This window comes from Pecten maximus, chromosome 8 (genome assembly GCF_902652985.1).
Source record: "Pecten maximus chromosome 8, xPecMax1.1, whole genome shotgun sequence".
NCBI classification, from domain to species: Eukaryota; Metazoa; Mollusca; class Bivalvia; order Pectinida; family Pectinidae; genus Pecten; species Pecten maximus.
In genome coordinates this window covers 41,469,762-41,492,687 of record NC_047022.1, presented here as the reverse complement: position 1 = coordinate 41,492,687, position 22,926 = coordinate 41,469,762, and the positions used below count along the sequence as shown (strand labels likewise).

The 22,926-nt window shown below is 35.4% G+C and overlaps 2 protein-coding genes across 2 annotated transcripts; both read left to right on the top strand.

Moving 5' to 3' along the window:
* The first annotated feature begins 1,449 nt into the window (after positions 1-1,449).
* LOC117333543 (vacuole membrane protein 1-like) lies at positions 1,450-21,351 on the top strand. The gene is given in 13 exon segments (XM_033892878.1): positions 1,450-1,532; positions 4,893-5,155; positions 5,524-5,614; positions 5,992-6,102; positions 6,566-6,645; positions 6,975-7,007; positions 7,009-7,066; positions 7,762-7,899; positions 8,393-8,473; positions 8,896-9,012; positions 10,318-10,379; positions 11,183-11,285; positions 12,677-21,351. Coding segments are annotated over 12 exon segments (1,245 nt in total). The 5' UTR covers positions 1,450-1,532; positions 4,893-4,925; the 3' UTR covers positions 12,818-21,351.
* On the top strand, positions 17,447-18,220 carry LOC117332333 (staphylocoagulase-like). Its single transcript, XM_033891218.1, has one exon. The coding sequence runs from the start codon at positions 17,447-17,449 to the stop codon at positions 18,218-18,220; it is 774 nt and encodes a 257-aa protein (XP_033747109.1).
* Positions 21,352-22,926: the final 1,575 nt, after the last annotated feature.

The window sequence follows — 22,926 nt, the reverse complement described above, 5'->3', positions numbered from 1 at the left end:
TATATACAGAGATTAGGGTCTGGTTTTGTTGGTATTGAGCTATTTTATCTCAGTTTGAGCAAAGGTGTTTAGCATGTTCATTAATTAGTCAATGATTGGTTTTCACATAATGTATGGAAAGTGGTATGACATGCTAATTGCTTATTGTTGTACTTTTGGTTTCTTCCCTTCATACTACACATTTATAAAACATTGTTAATGAAGAAAAGTTCCCAAGACAACCATATTAAAAGGAATAAGCTGAAGAGCATTCAACATTTCAAAAAATCAAGGCTGTAATTATATTTCATTAAAAACATTTCCTATAGCATAAAGCATTTTTGCTAGATGCTGAATTGAAAACGTTTCATGCTAATGTTCAAAGCTCAATGCAAAAGGCTTAATGTGAAGGGCAGAATCAAAATAGTCTGATTTTTGCATTAAGCCATTTCCGGAAATCATTTAGCAAAAAGTATTTTGCATTAAAGCATTTAGCAAAAAGCATTTACATGTATATACACATATACATGTCACAATCAATCTTTATCGGGAATGTAACGTCCCCCACTGTTCCTCTTCTACGTTAATGATACTCCTATATGACAAAATTAATTGGACATCTTTTACAACTTTATTGAAGAAGTGTTGTCAGCTTAAGATATTGAGGACCAGAAATATCTCAAGAAGTTGAAAGCTTGCACAGCAGGCTTTGTGAGACACAATCTACAATTTACCTGGAAACTATAATTTACCAGGTCAGTAATGGTATAGATTACATGGTAGTTAAAGGTCATCATTTGAAGACAAAGGATAGAATTCAAAATAGAACAAAACTGCAAGGAAATGATGCCAGTTTGTGACCAAGAACAGAAACACTTCTACATAGTTGGAATGTTTGTGACATGCTGAAACGCATTATCTTATATTATAGTGGAATGGTAAAAAGAAATCTCAATATAAAAAACTCCACATCAAATATATACCAAATATGCACTCCAATATACTAACCATTAAAAACACTCTTGTATCGAGTATTCCGCAAGAACAATTTTCATCGTTTCGTTGATATTTAACTCGTTTATGGAAAGTAAAAAAGAAATTATATAATGTACCGTTTACTGCGCATGCATATTTTAGCATGTAAATCTATTAGATTTGCTTTGTTCATATTTCAATTTACCCAGGTATGCCCTGATTTTTAATAATTTTGAATCAGCATTTCATTAACTTATAAATACATAGGTATGCTCTTTTTCTGTTATAACAAGAAATATCAAAACAGTTAAATATATAATCAGAATAATACTACAATAGATGTCTTTAAAAAATAACTCCATTAGCGAGTACTTTCGATTTCAATGACAAATCCCAGAGATATCAGTAGTTCGGTAGATCATGTGGAATCTGATTTGGTGGTGTGATTCCTTGTCTTCATCATCGATTAACTCCCTTGAATTATTTTTACCGGAAGTTCATAAAATCATCTGATAAAAATATTGTAGACACGTTGTACGGTATATATTTCTAAGAAGATTGTGAGCATATTGACTCCAGTATGTATAAGTATTCTGAAAAGGAAGTACAGAAATTATCGTTAGATCAACTTAGGCAGAAATTAAGGGTAAAGGGACTGAAAACGAAGGGCCGTAAAAAGGAGTTGGTAAGGTTAGGATGCCGGTTGTCAAATTGCCACTGACCAATTTCCAGCACGGCACGTTGCCAATTCATATTAATTGTCCTCATCTTTTAGTGTTCTTTTCTCTGGCGACACTGGAAAATCTCGACTGGTCTTTATAATAACACTTCTCTTTATTTGGTTTACACGTTTTCTCTGTCCGATGCTCGTGGTCGAGTTGTCCCATTTTATCTTTAAAACTCGTACTGCCATAAATGGAGACGGGAATGTTTCCAGTGTCTCCAAAGCCTTGTATTATATCATATCCGTAGTCTTAGACAGACTAGTAATCTTTCACTAAAACTCATGTCAATGTATTTTGTGTTTGTGTGCGTGTCGACTGAGTTTTCTAGCTAAATTTCCTTGATCAACTTCCTGTAAATAATCAATCCAGTGTCCATAACCGATGATAGGTTATGCTGACAGAACTTCTGATGTCCATTGCTTATTGAGACACGTTTAAAAGAAAGTTTTAATTAATAGAATAGAAAATTTACTTTTTTGCATAAATTGAAAATGATATCCTCAAGTGTCAACTGAACATAATGATGTTAATTGAGAAATTAGCAAGCTTTACTAGTTGTTGTGTTTCTGATACAATTATAGTTATTTCTTGGTTAAATTATGGCAGACCACATTGCTTTTTTCCCCCTCCTGTTGCAGTGTAGCTTGATATTTTAGCTGTCAGTAGGGAAGTTTGTTTATATACTGTCTAATTACAGCTACTTTATCCTATATAACTTGTCAGTCAGAATTGTTGAATCCAAGGGAAGTATATAATTATCACCTCATATGGGTAAATTGTTTTTAAAAGATGTATCGGTGGGGTCCCAGGTTTGAATACTGTTCTGGACAATGCTCATTTTCCTCCATTCTCTTTCATCACACTGTCAATGAAGGTTGTATTGTAATTTTAGAAGGCTTCACAGTTATTTTATGTAGCTGTGCCTTTTAATAGGTAATCTTCTTTATCAATGTCTTCCACTTCTATGCGTATGTTTCTTTCAACACTTCATTCTGGCAACATGCAACCTCAATGTCCCGAAGAAAAGAAAATATGCAAAATATTCCCCACAACCACAACACTTCTGTTCATGATCAGTATTTTAAGATCTTAATAAACAGATATACCACATACATAAACACTAGTATTGGCATCCACCTTTCATCATCAGTCTGGTGATGACACACTATGGTAAAGCAAATTTGAATTGCAATTTGAACATTGTACAGAAATCCTAGGAGCAGGGGAACGCCAAATCCAATGTTGATAGAAAGTTTTGATTCCAAATCTCCTTTCAGGGACTTTCATCAGAAAAAAAATGCTTCAAGTTTTATTGAGGGGTTCTGGTGACATGTTGTCCCTCCACTTGATATTTGATAGAATCTGATAACTTGTTTTCCAAATATACATTGTCTGTAATTGTTCTTATTTGATTTTTGTTTCAAACTCAACTTTTAATTTAGTTTTATCAATTTTTATTGATAAGATTTTCTTTTTCACAACATTATTTTTATGCAGCAAAAAATGGTGTACCCATCAGGTAAATGATCACCTATCACTTACCCTGTTGTCTTGTAATAAAAACTTCATTATCCATTGCCGCACAAATTCTATGTATAGGTTAACATATTCACCTGTATTTTCAGCCTCCCAAAATATCCACTCGTATCCTGACTGTCTCTCAAAATATCCATTCATCATTGAAGTTTAAAATGACTTAATGAAAAAATAAGGAGATTCTTTTTAACTAGTTTGTTTCATAATCAAAAGATTTAATAGGCTAGATATGCTTCAAAATATGAAGGATTTAAAAGGCTCCAGGAACTGCTTCTATACAGGCACTAATTCAGTTGTGCATGTATATACTTCATTATTGTATTCTTTGGAATTATCCAATATAATTTATCTGACACAGCATCCAAGAACTTTACCAGAGCGTCATCGCTGTTTCAGTTAACCAAAAGATTTAAAGTATGCTAACAATGCTTGGTTATATGCAGGACTGGGAGATAAATGTAACAGCTTATTGTGTCATAATATTGATGATAAAACCTGTTGTACTGGATGTCCTATAGGATTAGTGTGTGAGCAGACATGAATTACAGCTACATCTGTTACATTGACATATGTTACATTGTGGAAGACTTCACCTATTAGTCTATTTGTGTAGACCAGTTCTTGCATGTAAAGTTTATCCGTTCTTTTATCCTTCATCTTTTATGGAAAGCGTATGGACATTGCTCGGACATCATAGTGATTTGTTTGTTTTATTGATTTGGTACTGTTTCTGGCCCAATTAGAGTGATATAGTGTTAATTTGACATCTAACAAATTATATGTTATTCATCTTGACCTGATTCCATAGTATTCGCATGAGTTCTACAGGATCATGTTTTTAGATACAATGTATATTATATCGGTACATATAGTAGTTGATATGTTGTGGTGATGTGAATTTTGTTATGTATACATATCTATATACACAATAGCAGGTCAGAACTGTAGTAGGAACTGTTTGTAACATCTCTGTTGATGTGATATTCCATGCTATAGAGCTTATCAGACTGCCTGGATCATACGGCCATGTGGTTTATAAATGCATGCTTTCTCATGTTGTTGTTTTTAATACCGGAATTTCTTGTTTACTTTTTTGTGTTGCTTGTTTCTTTACCTTGCTATGATAACCCTTCTGTGAGCTGTTGTTGGTGCATTATTTAACAGTTTTATACTTTGAGTTGTAGATGTTAATTATTTAATTGCTGCATTCATTCTAGCTTATGGTTTGAAGTGAATATTGTAGAACTTTCTGTAGAAATTAATTTCATTATGATATAATTTGCAGATCAGATAACGACTAAGTCAATGTATTGATTTGCTGTGTCCTGTCTTGGATTATGTTTTTTATATTTCTTTGTTAAGTTATAGAATATTTGGTTGATAGTTGTTTTAGTTTTTACCTGAAATTTTTTTAAGTTACAGAATATTTGATAAATGTTTTAATTTTTACTTGAAAAATTTTCTTTTCATTGATAATAAACACGGATACAGCTTGTAATGTTATAATAATAATCAATGTTTTTCTTTCAATGCTTGATTATATTTTTGTTATCTTCAGTTCATTTGAATTTTTGTAGCCAAGGAAAAATATCAATATACATTTCATTTGTTACAAACAGATGGTTTCTTGTGTAGGTGAGCTGCCTATTACAAACTGATGCTTTATTTCTTGTGTAGGTGAACCGCCTGTTACAAGCTAGCAAAGGTGAAATGGATGGCGGTCTAAGGACGACCTCTGATGCAGCTAGACAACGCCCAAAGGGGTCTGGAAGTACCAATGGTCAAGTCAGTGATAAACCTCAGTCTAATATAAACATGCAAGAAGTTTACCAGAGAGAGCGGACTGAGAGGGATACCATTGTGATATGGAAAAGTCCACTGACAACATTTCAATTCTTCTTTCTAGAATGTATGATACTTTTATCCACTGTTATGAAGAGGTAAAATTCACTTCCATATACTTTTTTTAATTGACTCCAAATTTTAGCCTATCAATGCTTAGTAGCAAAGGAAAGTAATGATTAGCAGAAGCGATTATAAAGTCATTTGTAATTATTTCAGATTAATTTGATTAAAAGGATTTCTGGAACAATTCACATTTTAAGTTATAAATTTGCCCACTGGTATTACAGAACATATACAGGTAATTAAATGTTTACTCTCCATCTGTCGGTCAATGAGGGTTTTTGAGGTGAAGTACTTGTGTACAATGCAGACATGATATTTGATTTATGGAAAGAAGAAACTTTTTTTTCTGAGAACATTTATTTTTCCCTTCCCTTTTACACTTTTGTTATTATTGTTTCAGACTATGGAGAAGGAAAGCAACAGTGTTACTTGTCCTTTTGGGATCCCTCGCTGTTTATGCTTTATATCTAACTGAGGGTCCGCACCAAAAGGTAAATTATTGTATAGCTGCCACACTGAACTTTCTTGTCATGTTTTCTGAATTCTTCAGGAGATCTCTGGTTTTACTCCTTACCAATTACACTCAATTATTCCAGGTGGTCAACACACGAAGTGTGACTCATAGTTAGGAGTGTATTCAGTATGCAGGACAATGAAATGTAATTAATATTTTTACTGAACTGCAATACATATGTGTGGGATTAATCCGAAAAATCCACATATTATCAGATAAATACATATTTATTATTTAAAATCATTAGTAAGAGTCAAACTGATGGATTTGTAAAGGGAAATGTAATTAGATAAAACAATAACATGTGATGTGTAACCATGTTTTATTACAAAATTCTTTTTGTTTTGTTATTAGTACGTAGAGATAATGGAGAAACACTTGCTGTGGTGGTCGTACTGGGTTGGCCTGGGGATCCTGTCTTCAGTAGGTCTAGGTACTGGCCTACATACATTCCTTCTCTACCTGGTAAGTTTATTATATATTTGGTTTACCTTGAATTCCCTGATCTATAGACAATATTCCCCCTCTACCTGGTAAGTTTATTATATATTTGGTTTACCTTGAATTCCCTGATCTATAGATAGACCTATATATTCCTCCTATTTGACCGAATTCGATCTACATATGACTAATTTCCTCCCTACTGTAATTTATTATATTTGTTTACCTTGAATTCCCTGATCTATAGATAGACCTATATATTCCTCTTCTACCTGGTAAGTTTATGGTATAATATTTGATTGATTTTGTAATTCCTTTTTCAATGTAAGGCCTAGACATTCCCCTACCTGGTAGGTTTAGGGAATATTCACTTTATTTGAGAATATTATGTGTACTTACTTTTATGATTAATAATTATAGATGATTGCAAATTGTCTATGGAGAGGCCAACCAAAAAGTTCTGTCACTGATGATGATTTTTTCCTAGGGTCCACACATAGCATCTGTGACATTAGCTGCCTATGAATGTTCATCTATAGATTTTCCAGAACCGCCTTACCCTTCCAAGTAAGTGTGATACACATTCATTATAGAATTGTATTGTTTTTTTTCCAGCTGAATAAGATCATCTTTGATAATGAGTGTTGGCTTCTACACTTCTTGATCTTTTCATAGTTTTCTTGCCACAATGATAGAATGACATTTAAAAGATAGGTTAAGATGAGACGCATGGTATATAATGATTTTCCTCAACATATTGTGGTAGAATTTTGTGGTGTTCAGGGGTATTATTAGAAATAGGATATGAGGCTATGTTAAAGCAATGGAAATATTGTTTAAATTTGTACAATGTGCTACGGAAATGTCTTTCTAAAACTTTGTGTACTCTACTACAGAATCATATGTCCTACGGATGTAGAGGCTGGGTCCTGGCCACATCTCGCTGTGGACAATAATGGGCAAGGTCCGCATTGAAGCTATCATGTGGGTAAGTAAACAACACAGTGTCCATGTGTAGAAGTCCAGTGTGGTGACAGAATTTTCCATCTGTATTTCCTGATATTGTAAAAGAAGTCATTACACTGAGTCAAATAAAGGACCACAGTACTAGCCCATTGCTCTACCATTTATGTTTGACATGCCCCCTGACCAAGTCTGTAGCAAGTGACATGGTGGTTCTCTTCATATCTGTATAAAGATTTGGTTAATACCTGTATTGGGTGTGGGACTCCAATATTTGAGTCCTAGTTTTGTGTGCCTTCTGTGAGACACCAGAACCACATATTGAGATCCCATCATATCTCCTCAACTCAGGACATGCCAGAAAAAATCCAACAAAATCACTGGGCCTGATATGTGTATTGTATGTACACAGTGCAAAGGGCCGGAAAAAATCCAACAAAATCACTGGGCCTGGTATGTGTATTGTATGTACACAGTGTAACAGAGGATGTTACAGCTTAATATACTAATCAGGATTAGTCCATTGGTCTACTAGTGAAACTTGAAGGATATTCCTCCTGTATCTGAAGAACAAGTGACTGAATGGTTCAGGTCTTTGGTAACATATGATTGTATTATGTCCTTTATTAACAACTGATAAACAATTAACACTTCAATTTATTTGATTAATATTTGATACAGATTTCCTTTTTAAGTGATAAATGTTTTGTGTTATAAAAGGGAGCAGGAACAGCTATTGGAGAACTTCCTCCTTATTTTATGGCCAGGGCTGCCAGACTCTCCGGGTCCCATGATGATGATGAATTTGAGGAAATTGAAGAACTCTTACAGGAAAAGCAGGTCCATCCAGATGATATGGTAACTATATCAGAAGTTGTATGAGATGTACTGCTAATAACTGTACATATGGCTATCATTGCAGTGTGTGTGGTATTAATACAAAATTCTACAGGATAGTAAATAGACAACAATTCTGAAACCCTTGTGTCGAGGTCGGGGAGGTTGACGGTAGATTTCAGTGGTCTGTAAGAGCTGCTGTAAATCAGTGTCATGTATACCATATATAGCTGGAGCTCTTTTGTTTCAAAGCTAAAAGTTAGAAAAAGTAAAAGTGCTCATAAACATACAGTGGGCTTTTATTCTAATATTGAAAATTAACAAATCTGAGATGGGAAAAGTTTGCGGGAAATTAGATTGAGCAATATTAGGTGGGGAAAAGAGATGATTTATTGTATTGTATAATTATTTAAAAAATCATAGCAATTTTCTATTTTTTGATGATTTATGCTTTAAAATCTTAAACAGTTCAAATGATTGTTGGTTATTTTTACATTAAACTTTTTTTCTTCAGTCTTTCATGGAAAGAGCAAAGCTAGGTGTACACAACTTGGTACAGAGAGTTGGGTTCTTTGGAATTCTGGCATGTGCATCAGTGAGTAAATATGTTTGATCAACTTTAAAAATCAAAGTTTTTAATACTATGGAACTTTTAATAGTGTTAACATATTCTAGAAATGAAGGTTTCTTAGTTGAGTCATTCAGTTGAGAGTTACCACCAGAAACCACATGCTTTATGATGTCAAATAAAAACTTCCTGACATGGTTTTACCACCATCTATGGTCCATCAGCATCAGTTTATTCATACTTCTCTGTTTAAACAGCTTGTTTGAAATGTGTGATGAACCAAAGTAACAATACAGAAATTGATAGAATTTTAAATTACTTCCTTGTTTGAACATATGTTAAAAAATACATTTATTCATATGAACCAATTAAGCCAAGTGTTATTAGTAGTCCCCTTTAATGTATGTTAACTTATCTTGAGATAAAGATATGATAATTTCCTTTTACAGATTCCCAATCCACTATTTGATTTGGCAGGAATCACCTGTGGTCATTTCCTTGTGCCATTCTGGACATTTTTTGGAGCAACATTAATAGGAAAAGCTGTTATTAAGATGCATATACAGGTTTGTTGATATCCTCAGTATACCTGGGAGTTATGTTGTGTTATATCCTTTGTATCCCTAACACTCCATCCTAAATCATTCTTAACACTACTAATTCACTCCAATTTGGATAATTTTTTACCAAGGTCAAGTATGACTGTTACAATACCCTGAATAAGATTGTTTTATGATTCCCTGGTAAAGGTCACTGTTTATAGAAATTCATGAACTGCTTCCAGTGATTGTACTGTTAGCAACTGTCTGAAAAGATATAAGAATACTTCAAATGAGTTTGTATTTCATAGGTCAAGGTCATAGCTGCTATATAAATAGAAATTATCAAGGAATGGTTGATTCTAATTTAATTTGAAATATGGACATTCATGTTTTAATAGATATTGTAATCACAAAAAAAATAAATGAAATACATTTAGGGTCTTTGAAGTGGTCAAGAGCATTGTAATTTGTATTTTTAGATTTTTTCGAATCATCCTGCGTCCAATTTCCGTCGTCCATCTGTCCCTTCATAAAATATTCTTGTTAGCGCTATTTCACAGAAAATACTAAAGGGATCTTTCTCAAAATTCATATGTAAGTTCCCATTGGTCCCTAATTGTAGATATTGCATTTTTGGGACAGATCGGAAAACAACATAGCCGACAGGTGGCCATCTTTGATTTTGACAAATGAAGTTTTTTACTGCTAGATCTCAAAAAGTATTGAAGAGATTTTTGTAGGTTTCCCTTGGTCCCTAGTTGTTCACATTGCATGTTGGGACTGATCAGAAAACAACATGGCCAACAGCTGGCTATCTTGTATTTTTAAATACAATTGAAGTTTGTTGCTGCTAGTTTTCAAATTTCATATATAGGTTCCCCTTGATCCCTTGTTATGTATATTCCTGTATAGGACCAACAGGCAGCCATCTTGGATTTTGACAATTGAAGCTTCATTAACAATCTCTTAAAGTACTAAATTGGCCATTATGGGTCTCTCAAATTTGAATGTAGAGGTTCCCCTTGGTCTCCAGTTGTACGTCCAAGTCTGATTGAAAGAACTTAATGGATGACAAAGGGTATGGCCATCTTGGATTTTGACAATTGCAGATTGCTCCTACTATATAAAGTTAGTAAATGTTTGAAGGAATAGTGTAAGAAGGGAAAAGAAGAGAAAAGATCGATCTTTCATTTGACTGATACAGATCATTCAATGATGGGTGCCAAGCTCCCTTTGGGATCTCTAAGACTTGTATTTTACCTATATATGGAAGATCAGCAGCATGTTGGACACGCTTTTCTAACAAATATTCTTTCTTGTGTTTTTCAGAAGTTATTTGTTATCTTCATGTTTAGTGAACATCATGTAGAAGGCGTGGTTAATTTATTAGGGTAAGTAAAACATGTACAAACAACCATTATTGTAACAAAGCTAGTTTATGACTTACTGATTTACTGGGCATATCTATACCGTGCTGTCCAATGTATTCTGTCTTGTTAATGTACAATGGAACTACAAGAAAAATTAAATCTTGCATTTCCTGGCAGTTGCTTTATCTACAAGTGAGAATTGCAAATACTTTCAAAAACGCTTCACTTTCTTGAAGCTATTTGGACAGACATGGCGAGGATTAATCATTAATGGTCATAATTATTATTTAAAAAATGAATTTTTAAAATTTTGTCTGAAAAGTGTCAAGGGGCTTAATGATGGCATATTGTATTAATTAGAGTATAATGATACAACCTTATCTGTTTTACTTTCAGAATCAGAGGTTCAGTTTTATGTGATTTTCGAGTAAATAAAAATTATAGAGAAAACTAGAGTCTGCTTTAAAACAAAGTTACTAATATAAGAATATCTAACATTAGTTCATGTACAGTGTATACTGTAATTGATTTCTTTGTTTTGAATGTTTTAGTTCTACAAGATCAGGGTTTTTTTCTGTGTATATTTTGGTCAGTCATCAACATTCCAAAAGTCCTTAAATTTGAAATTTTTTATGAGAAGACATCAAATCAAGCTACCTAGGTTCTCTATCATCCCAATATTTTTACACTTTTGCTGCAACATTTTCCAACAGGTAGCAATTTCCCAAAATGGCTGAAGAAACACTACAGATTGTCTTGAATACTAAATTGTGTGCTTCCATCAGTTGTGGATTGTCCTGTAATACGAGCTATTTTTGTTTCAGATATATCCCCAAGTTTGGTAAATCATTACAGTCGCCCTTCAAGGATTATTTAACATTACAACGCAAGAAACTTCATCGTGCAGAGGGTGAAGACGTGGCAAATGTAATTATCATGTAGTTTATGTTTGTAATGATACATGTATTTGACATATGTTTTTTCTGTGACTCAGAGTGAGTGAAGGGGACAACAGTTGTGTTTATTGATCTCCACTACTACCATAAATTGGAATATTTGGCTGTGGTTATATTTTGGTTTATTTGGTGCAAGACATGAAAGTGCCAAAATTTTAACACCAAATCATAATGTCATTAGTATTAAGATGCCGGCTGAATATTTCTGTTGTACCAGAAGGTCTGTACTCCATCAGTCTATCAGTGCTATATCAACTGCAACTGCCAAATTTGCCATGTGTACTCCTTAGAATGACATATAATCGGGGACAAATTATAGCAGTAAAGAAAGAACAGACTGGAAGGAAAGGACAAGTGGCACATTTTTATTAAATTTAGGCTTGGTAGCCTACTTTGTACAGAGTTATCACCCTTTGTCTATGTCATATTACCAGATCTGGGGTGCTTTCATGTGTCCAACTATACAAAGTTATGACCTTTACCTTCATGTCTGTTAGTAACAAGTTCAGCCAAAAAATGGACAGAAAACTGCGAGGTTGGATGCAAAATGCAGAAGATTTTATACAATGCATTGCTTCAGCTTGCATAATCACTAAAGCAAACTGTCACAGATTAGCACTTCTAATTATTTATCAATATTATTATTATTATTAATACCATTGGTATCACTTTATAAGTGAGTCATGACATCATGATTAAAGTAAGGAAAATATAAATTACTTCATAGGTTTTTTCCTTTGAAAGTAAAAATAATCTTTAAAATTGTCAGAAATTTCTTGGCTATCAGGAAAGAGTGTTGAACAAATCCTTTGTGATTTTCTTGTCAAACTTCCTGTTTATGGTCGACAGGTTTGTGATTTTCTTGTCAAACTTCCTGTTTACGATCGTCTGGTTTGTGATTTTCTTGTCAAACTTCCTGTTTATGATCAACAGGTTTGTGATTTTCTTGTCAAACTTCCTGTTTACGATCGTCAGGTTTGTGATTTTCTTGTCAAACTTCCTGTTTACGATCGTCAGGTTTGTGATTTTCTTGTCAAACTTCCTTTTTTACGATTGTCAGGTTTGTGATTTTCTTGTCAAACTTCCTGTTTACGATCGTCAGGTTTGTGATTTTCTTGTCAAACTTCCTGTTTATGATCGACAGGTTTGTGATTTTCTTGTCAAACTTCCTGTTTACGATCGTCAGGTTTGTGATTTTCTTGTCAAACTTCCTGTTTACGATCGTCAGGTTTGTGATTTTCTTGTCAAACTTCCTGTTTACAATCGTCAGGTTGGTATCTGCTGGCATTTGAATTTTTGCTCATTCTGTCCTAATTTGTTGAAATAGAACATGACCTCACAATTTATTTTGTTTATTTACAGGAATCCAATGTTCTAGGCTGGATATTTGAGAAGTTGATCATAGTAATGGTTATATATTTCATTGTGTCTATAGTCAACTCAACAGCGCAAAGTTACCATAAAAGGATGTGTAAAGAAAAACGCAAGTCACGAGCAAACTGATGGACGACACAATAGGAGGAACATAGGTGATACTGTGTGAGGATGGAAAGCTTACATTAGTGTTGGACGTACGGGATCTATTGAAGGAAACTGGGGGTATTGCTTAAAAGAAGGAGTAGATATCAGTCTAAAATCAATTAAAAAAATTCTCTGTAAACTCATATTGATTTTAATATCAATTTTGATTACTGTATGTACTCAAGATAGTAAAACAGTCTGAAGATCTAGAAAAAAAATCTTCAAAAAGATTACACTTGTTTGGAATAAAACTGATTAGATGTTTTCAATAAATTCCTGTTTGGGGTTATTAAAACAAGTCTAAAAGGGATGATCGAGTACCCCGTTTCTGATAGATATTGGATGATGAGGAAGCATGTGCCTCTTTGCTCAGGTGACCTGTCATGTGGTGTAAGAGGTCCACCATATAGCGACCTTTTGTAACATGGCTGTATATAGATGATGGTTGTAAAAGGTCATTTCTCATACTCACAAGATTTTTATATTGTTTGAATATTTATTCTGAAAAAAAAAATTCTTTTTATATATATGTAGAAAAATACCTTGTTTGAAAGGTAACTATTACAATCACATTAAAGAAATTTGAACAATTTAACAAAATAAGGGATGGTGACACTGCATGGTACACATTTAACTGAATTTGTCTCATCAGTTGTTGTTTTAATCTACGACTACATATTATTAGTGCTCTGTTGATAGAGCTAAAGATTCCCTCAGGCTGTGTCAGTAACCAGAGGCTTGACCACTGTTGATAGAGCTAAAGATTCCCTCGGGCTGTGTCAGTAACGAGAGACTTGACCACTGTTGATAGAGCTAAAGATTCCCTCGGGCTGTGTCAGTAACAAGAGACTTGACCACTGTTGATAGAGCTAAAGATTCTCTCAGGCTGTGTCAGTTACGAGAGACTAGAGCTGAAGATTCCCTCAGGCTGTGTCAGTTACGAGAGACTAGAGCTAAAGATTCTCTCAGGCTGTGTCAGTTACGAGAGACTAGAGCTAAAGATTCCCTCGGGCTGTGTCAGTTACGAGAGACTAGAGCTAAAGATTCCCTCGGGCTGTGTCAGTAATGAGACTTCTCCAGACCACACTGGTCCATTTGTAGGCCCCGCTATAACCTGGGTAACTTCTCCTATGAGTCAAAACCTTGACTACACGCTACCATTACAGTGCTCTATCCATTAAGGTGGAAACATGGATACTTCTCCAGTGTGAAACACACCAGCAGAAGTGCTAGGACTATGAAACCATTAAGTGTGAGATTATCAATGTTAAGTCTGACATTCGAGTGGTATACCTCTGTAGTCAATGTTATCTTTGTGATATTTCATGGCTGTCGTGCTGTTTACAGCTAGTAATCAATTTCATTATGAAATGTTTTGAGGAAACACTATTGACCACAAAGTGGTGATGTGTTTGTAGTGTTTAATGTATTCATTGATTAAACTATCCTCATGGTGTACATCAAGCCTGTTATGTTAATATATCTATCGATCTTCCCTGTTTTGGAGGGAAATTCTCTATTTTTTACCCTTAATTTTGACACAAATTATCTGTAAACCTCCTATTACCCATAATTTTATAAATCAAATTGGCCCATCAGAAGGAATAGTTTGAAATACATGTATGTAGATTTGAGATATTGATTTGTCAGAAGGACGTCTCTAAATTTATTTTCCTAAGAATTATAAGTAAAATCTTGGAAAATTTTAAAAAGTTGGCATAACTACTGTGGTGTCAGTGTAATAACACTGACTACATTAATGTTGCTATGGATACGTGACGATATTAATGTTGCTATGGATACGGGTAATAAGACCTGTTGATAGAGCTGTGACTGACTGTAGGTTCCCACTGTTTCTGTTCCAATATCATATCTTCATGGTAAAAGAGGCAAGGAGTGCAAATTTTCCCCACTTACATTTCATATCGGTCTGACAAAATGATGTTGTTTTTTAATGTTTTGAAATATATAGGTCTTTGTTATGTCATAAAGTATCTTACATTTGTTTCCATTTTTTTATGAAATTATGAAACTTGTCACAAATTTTTTGTTAACCTTGCCAGAAGCTTGATGTAATGAAAAATTGTTTGATTATTTTCTGTAAATCATATTGAATTGGGAACTCAAATTAGACCTTTTCAGCCAGGAGAATTTTTTCAGCTTAAAAACTAATTATCTTTTTTAAAAAAACAACTATAGTTTCCCGTGGAAATGTTTTAGAAAGGGTTACTTCCGACTTGTTTTCTCATAGCTGATCTCACTCTTGAAAGTATTGTGTTATTTAATCAGTAAATATCCCTTCATGGTATCTTTTGATTGTTTAATATGATCATTAAATACAATGAATTTAGATAGGTCTGTCTTAAAGTGTCTTAATCATGTCTTGCAAACAGTGAAATATCAAAATTGGGGTTGGGGTCACAATTCAAATTTTCAAATCATATGGGATATCAAAATCTCTTCAGAACATTATCAACATTTTATAAGTTAAGAAATGACACATTGAAGATTATTTGAATGAGCATGTAGCTTATTTATGAATAATCATTGCAAAACAAAAATTAATGTATTATTTATTTTGTCAATTATTTTTTTATTTGTACATTGTATAACAAAAATGCCTGCAAATATAGCACATTTCTTCAATTTTCCAAACTCAAATGAAATCAAATATCCTTGTTTTAATTGCTTTTTATATTTAGTATTAGCATTATATATTTAGGGACCTTTGATTGTTTTTACATTCCATTTAGGAGCAGTACCTGAAGTTTTCCTTTTTACCATCTGCCATATTTGTTGTTATGTTGTACAACCCTGTTATCAGAGTCAGCATTATCAAGTTCACCAAAGTGTTTGCCTGCGATGTGAAAATATCAACCTGTTGATGAATTACAGTAGTGTAGCTATATATGCTCCAGTAGTGTTGTGTATATCTTGTGTATACATAAGAGTAACTCATTTTCTTGTTTTGAATTGCTTGTCTTCGTGACATAATTGTCACTCAGTAGGTAGTAACAATATCCTTTGTCTATTTCATAATAAAAATCATCATATCTGACCATCACATAACCAAAGTTACAATTTAATATCATTTTGGCCCAGTCGAATGATAATCACAGAATTATAAATTCACTCTGCTAAGTTTTAACAAAATGACTGATCACTTGATGTATGGGATTAAATGAAATAGGAATGAAGATGAAGATGTGGTTTAGGTTAGTTTGGATTGTGGCCTCAGTTATTAGAATGCCTGGCCCAAAATGATTCAGATCGTGTGTGCCTTTTGTTAATACTTTTACGCTTCAGACAGGAACACAGATTTTTATACTGTATAATGCAGACAATCGTAGCAACATGATGGCAGTGAGGGTAACAAAGCATTAATATGGTGACTGTGTCCGTAACAGAGCATTAATATGGTGACTGTGTCCGTAACAGAGCATTAATATGGTGACTGTGTCCGTAACAGAGCATTAATATGGTGACTGTGTCCGTAACAGAGCATTAATATGGTGACTGTGTCCTTAACAGAGCATTAATATGGTGACTGTGTCCGTAACAAAGCATTAATATGGTGACTGTGTCCGTAACAGAGCATTAATATGGTGACTGTGTCCGTAACAAAGCATTAATATGGTGACTGTGTCCGTAACAGAGCATTAATATGGTGACTGTGTCCGTAACAGAGCATTAATATGGTGACTGTGTGTCCGTAACAGAGCATTAATATGGTGACTGTGTCCGTAACAGAGCATTAATATGGTGACTCTGTGTCCGTAACAGAGCATTAATATGGTGACTGTGTCCGTAACAGAGCATTAATATGGTGACTGTGTCTGTAACAGAGCATTAATATGGTGACTGTGTCCGTAACAAAGCATTAATATGGTGACTGTGTCCGTAACAGAGCATTAATATGGTGACTCTGTGTCCGTAACAGAGCATTAATATGGTGACTGTGTCCGTAACAGAGCATTAATATGGTGACTGTGTCCGTAACAAAGCATTAATATGGTGACTGTGTCCGTAACAGAGCATTAATATGGTGACTCTGTGTCCGTAACAGAGCATTAATATGGTGACTGTGTCCGTAACAGAGCATTAATATGGTGACTGTGTCCGTAACAGAGCATTAATATGGGGACTCATTGTCCGTAACAAAATATAACCATATGGGTCAAAGTGCACGTATTATGTACACTTGGCATCAAATATGACAACCTTGTTTTAGAGGCAGTAATGTTCACTCTGTTACAGGGGGCATTAATGCTTACTCTGTTACAGGGGGCAGTAATGCTCACTCTGTTACAGGGGACAGTAATGCTTACTCTGTTACAGGGGACATTAATGCTTACTCTGTTACAGGGGGCATTAATGCTTACTCTGTTACAGGGGGCATTAATGCTTACTCTGTTACAGGGACATTAATGCTTACTCTGTTACAGGGGGCATTAATGCTCACTCTGTTACAGGGACAGTAATGCTTACTCTGTTACAGGGGGCAGTAAAGCTCACTGTTACAGGGGGCATTAATGCTTACTCTGTTACAGGGGGCAGTAATGCTTACTCTGTTACAGGGGCATTAATGCTTTCTCTGTTACAGGGACAGTAATGCTTACTCTGTTACAGGGGGCAGTAAAGCTCACTGTTACAGGGGGCATTAATGCTTACCCTGTTATAGGGGGCATTAATGCTTACTCTGTTATAGGGGGCATTAATGCTTACTCTGTTAAAGGGGGCAGTAATGCTCACTCTGTTACAGGGGGCAGTAATGCTTACTCTGTTACAGGGGGCAGTAATGCTTACTCTGTTACAGGGGGCATTAATGCTTACTCTGTTACAGGGGGCATTAATGCTTACTCTGTTACAGGGGGCAGTAATGCTTACTCTGTTACAGGGGGCAGTAATGCTCACTCTGTTGCAGGGGGCAGTAATGCTTACTCTGTTACAGGGGGCAGTAATGCTTACTCTGTTACAGGGGGCAGTCATACTCACTGTTATAGGGGCATTAATGCTTACTCTGTTACAGGGGGCAGTAATGCTCACTCTGTTACAGGGGGCAGTAATGCTTACTCTGTTACAGGGGGCATTAATACTTACTCTGTTACAGGGGGCAGTAATGCTTACTCTGTTACAGGGGGCAGTAATGCTCACTCTGTTACAGGGGGCAGTAATGCTTACTCTGTTACAGGGGGCAGTAATGCTTACTCTGTTACAGGGGGCAGTAATGCTTACTCTGTTGCAGGGGGCAGTAATGCTTACTCTGTTACAGGGGGCAGTAATACTCACTGTTATAGGGGCATTAATGCTTACTCTGTTACAGGGGGCAGTAATGCTCACTCTGTTACAGGGGGTAGTAATGCTCACTGGTACAGGGGGCAGTAATGCTTACTCTGTTACAGGGGGCAGTAATGCTTACTCTGTTACAGCGGGCAGTAATGCTCACTCTGTTACAGGGGGCAGTAATGGTCACTCTGTTACAGAGGCAGTAATTCTCATTCTGTTACAGGGGCAGTAATGCTCACTCTGTTACAGGGGGCAATAATGCTTACTCTGTTACAGGGGGCAGTTATACTCACTGTTATAGGGGCATTAATGCTTACTCTGTTACAGGGGACAGTAATGCTCACTCTGTTACAGGGGGCAGTAATGCTTACTCTGTTACAGGGACAGTAATGCTTACTCTGTTACAGGGGTAGTGATGCTTACTCTGTTACAGGGGCAGTAATGCTCACTCTGTTACAGGGGCAGTAATGCTTACTCTGTTACAGGGGGCAGTAATGCTTACTCTGTTACAGGGGGCAGTAATGCTCACTCTGTTACAGGGGTAGTAATGCTTACTCTGTTACAGGGGGCAGTAATGCTTACTCTGTTACAGGGGTAGTAATGCTTACTCTGTTACAGGGGGCAGTACTGCTTACTCTGTTATAGGGGGCAGTAATGCTAACTCTGTTAGGGGGGACAGTAATGCTAACTCTGTTATCGGGGCAGTAATGCTTACTCTGTTAGGGGGGCAGTAATGCTCACTGTTATAGGGGCATTAATGCTTACTCTGTTACAGGGGGCAGTAATGCTCACTCTGTTAGGGGGGGCAGTAATGCTCACACACACATTAGTTTTTTACACTTATTAGTACATATCAGAATAGCAAAGTAAGATAATGAAATACCTTTACTGTATTGTGTTTAGTTGTTTGATACTCTTACGGGTAAAATCAAGGCACTGTATTTATACAGATAAACATATTTTAACATAACTACTGTTTGTATGTAAATAAATGCCTAAGGGTTTTTTAATAAGTGTATAATAATTGCTATTTTCTGGATACCAAGACTGAAACTTAATGGTTTATTTTATCTCTATGTACAGCATGAAATCTAATTAAAAATAATTTACTTAAGAATGCTTTTGACAAGTATTAAGACATAAGCTGTCTATAATAATGTTGTACAGTTATATACTGTGTAATCTAATCATAACTAGGTACAAATGGTCGTAATAATCATTACAAGGTACAAATGGTCGTAATAATCATTACAAGGTACAAATGGTCGTAATAATCATTACAAGGTACAAATGGTGTTGTACAGTTATATACTGTGTAATTAAATCATTACAAGGTACAAATGGTTTTGTGTGTGTACAATCCTCCATATATTGTTATCCATCCACGGTTGCTTCTCTCTTTTTCTATCTTCCTTTTAATTTTTATGTTGTTTTTTTTTGTAACTTCTGTATATAAGTATATGTGCAATTTGATCAAACAGTGATCTTGATATTATTCATCCCCATATTGTGTAGATTCAGTAACAGTTATCTAACATGAGATGTAAACATTAGGAAGCATGTAAGAAAACAAGGTTAATAACACTTTACCTAAAGTTTTAAAATTATTGAAATGGTGTGATGTTGGTGATATCTGATTTAAGACGATCGTGTATTGCTGTCCAATAAGTTTCACTCAGGTGTGCTTTACAATTCCCTATATTTTAAAGTTCTGGGATGACAGTTTAGGGCTGGAAAGAAGTGATAATTGGGTGAATGTTTACTATTGTTCTTCGGTTTACCTGAGCTACACCTGTAGAAGTTGTTAACGAGATAGCATATCTATGCAGTGATGACTGTGATAAAGTTTCCTCTGCCTCATCATGTACTCTAGAGATGAGCACATCATTATAGAACTAACATAGTATCACCCAAAATGATGTCTAATGTTTTGTAAAATTTGACAAACTTATCTCAGAATAAAACCTTCTACAATACCATTTCTACAACATGTCAGGTTTACTGGGTTTTCCCAGAAATTTATACAAATGGTGTTTTAATTTGAAATCAGTATTTGCAGGTTGATGACCAGAAGTATTGAAACCAGTGTGTATTGAATTAATCAGGAACTGATGCAATCTAATTAAGATTAGACCGGTAATTTCCACTCCTCAACAATACACTGCAATCCAAGAATCTACTTGCAGTAATCAAAATTAGACGAGTAATTTCCGCTCCTCTACGATGATGGAGTCAGAACAACCACTCTGTGTTGATGTCCTTCCACTAGGGAAGGTGTCCGGTACTTTCAACTTTTAGGTTTATAATGTGCCAATCAATATTCACTTTTTTTTTATTCTATTTGAAAACAGATCACACTTTTTGTTCTATTGACTAGCACTCTTAACTTTTATAAAGCATCATAAAAAAATAGAGAACATTTTAATAAAACCTCTTAAATCTTTATACTTGACATTTTGCAGATTGCAGATATTTAGAAGATGAATGATAAGAGAACAAAACGATTTACATGCATTTATATGAATTATTTATGTTGAGTGTTCTGTTGTTGGTATTTACCTGGTTAATATCTGTGAAGTGGAGATACATGACTGAGATGTAGATAGGTATGATAGGTACCACCGAGTACCTAGGATTTCCTAGTCATAATAGTTTTACCTGATCAAGGTGCTGTTTTTTTTTCTGTTTAAAGTAACTTATATTCAAGAGCTTGCCTATTGTTTCATTTGAAAACAAATAAAAAAAACCTCGTTTGACTGGCATTATTAATTTGTACTATGACCTTTTTTTGAAATTACTTTAATAATATAACAAAGTAAAATCACAATTGTGATAAATATTTTATCAGTCAGAGATAATGTTTACTTAGTTGTACCTAAGGTTAACGGGGGCTCTCAGTGTTAGTCTGAATAACATAATGTATGTAACATGTACTTGCTCAAGTAGAAATATTTTATTGGTACATTCCTTAATTACAGATTTATCCTAGGTCCATTGACTGATCACACCACCCATTACCCTGTGTTGTGTAGGATTTAATATTTTGTTATTTATTTCATGAAATGATACATGGCATTGATTTTTGTGGAAAAACATGTTACTTAGAAGTGAATTTTCCCTTGTTTATAAACAATAACCGGTAAAAATAAATTTGAAATTTATGTTTTGAGTGTAACTGTAAAAATGCCAATGTTGAAACTTGTGTATTAATAAAATCATTTGTAGAAATGGATGGTCTTAGTGCTTGTTTCATTTTACAAAATCTCAGTGGCATTCCGTAATCAGTGGCATCCCGTAATCAGTGGCATCCTGTAATCAGGGGGCATCCCGTAATCAGGTGGCATCCCGTAGTCAGTGACATCCTGTAATCAGTGGCATCCCGTAATCAGGTGGCATCCCGTAGTCAGTGGCATCCTGTAATCAGGGGCATCCCGTTATCAGTGGCATCCCCTAATCAGTGACATCACTAAATGAGTGGTATCCTGTAAACAGTGGCATCCCGTAATCAGGTGGCATCCCGTAGTCAGTGGCATCCTGTAATCAGGGGCATCCCGTTATCAGTGGCATCCCCTAATCAGTGACATCACTTAATGAGTGGTATCCTGTAAACAGTGGCATCCCGTAATCAGTTGCATTCCGTAATTAGTGGCATCCCGTAATCAGTTGCTTCCGTGATCATTGGCCTCCCGTTATCAGTGACATCCTGTAATCAATGGCATCCCCTAATCAGTGGTATCCCATTATCAGTGACATCCCTTAATCAGTGGTATCCCATTATCAGTGACATCCCGTAATCAGTGGTATCCTGTAATCAGTGGCATCCCCTAATCAGGGGGCATCCCGTAAACAGTGGCATACCTTGATCAGGGACATCCTCTAATCAGTGGTATCCCGTAGTCAGTGGCATCCCGTAGTCAGTGGCATCCCGTAATCAGTGGTATCCCGTAGTCAGTGGTATCCCCTAATCAGTGGTATCCTGTAATCAGTGGCATCCTGTAAACAATGGCATACCTTGATCAGGCTCATTCCCAGATCAGTGGCATCCCGTAATCAGTTGCGGCCGTTATCAGTGACATCACGTTATCAGTGGACATCACGTTATCAGTGACATCCTGTAATCAGTGACATCCCTTAATCAGTGGTATCCTGTAATCAGTGGCATCCCTTAATCAGTGGCATCCCCTAATCAGTGGCATCCCTTAATCAGTGGCATCCTGTAAACAATTGCATACCTTGATCAGGTTCATTCCCAAATCAGTGGCATCCCGTAATCAGTGGCACACGTTATCAGTGGCATCACGTAATGAGCGGTATCACGTTATCAGTGGCATCCCTTAGTCAGATTACTATCTGGATGATAATCTGTAAATGAAGAGTGTGTTATGATGTCCGTTATGTGATCTAACTATATACCAAAGTTGGTTGAAGTTAGGCATTAAACTTGTCTGAACAGATCTTGAGATGGTCCTGACCAAATGGTTTTACTTTTCGGGTTGGTCTGATATTCAAAATGACAACAATGGCCACCGTCTTGAAAAATAAAAATACAGTAATCTCAAGTTCCAAAACCGGGCACGTCCTTAAATGACCCTGGCTGTTAATAGGACGTTAAACAAAATAAACGAAACCAGACCAAATCTCAAGTTCCACCAGTGGTAATCCTGAAATGGTCTTAAAATTGCTGTTAGTTTCCAGGCCAATTCGAAATCCGAGATAGAAACTATCGATACAGCAGTAATTTGGTTTGGAGTGGCCAGGAATGATGGAAGAGCTATTACAGTTTATTGATTAAACTGGTCCAAATT

Excerpts from the sequence above, each read along its gene's own strand:
- LOC117332333 (XM_033891218.1), top strand. The coding sequence starts at position 17,447 with ATGCTTACTCTGTTACAGGGGGCAGTAAAGCTCACTGTTACAGGGGGC.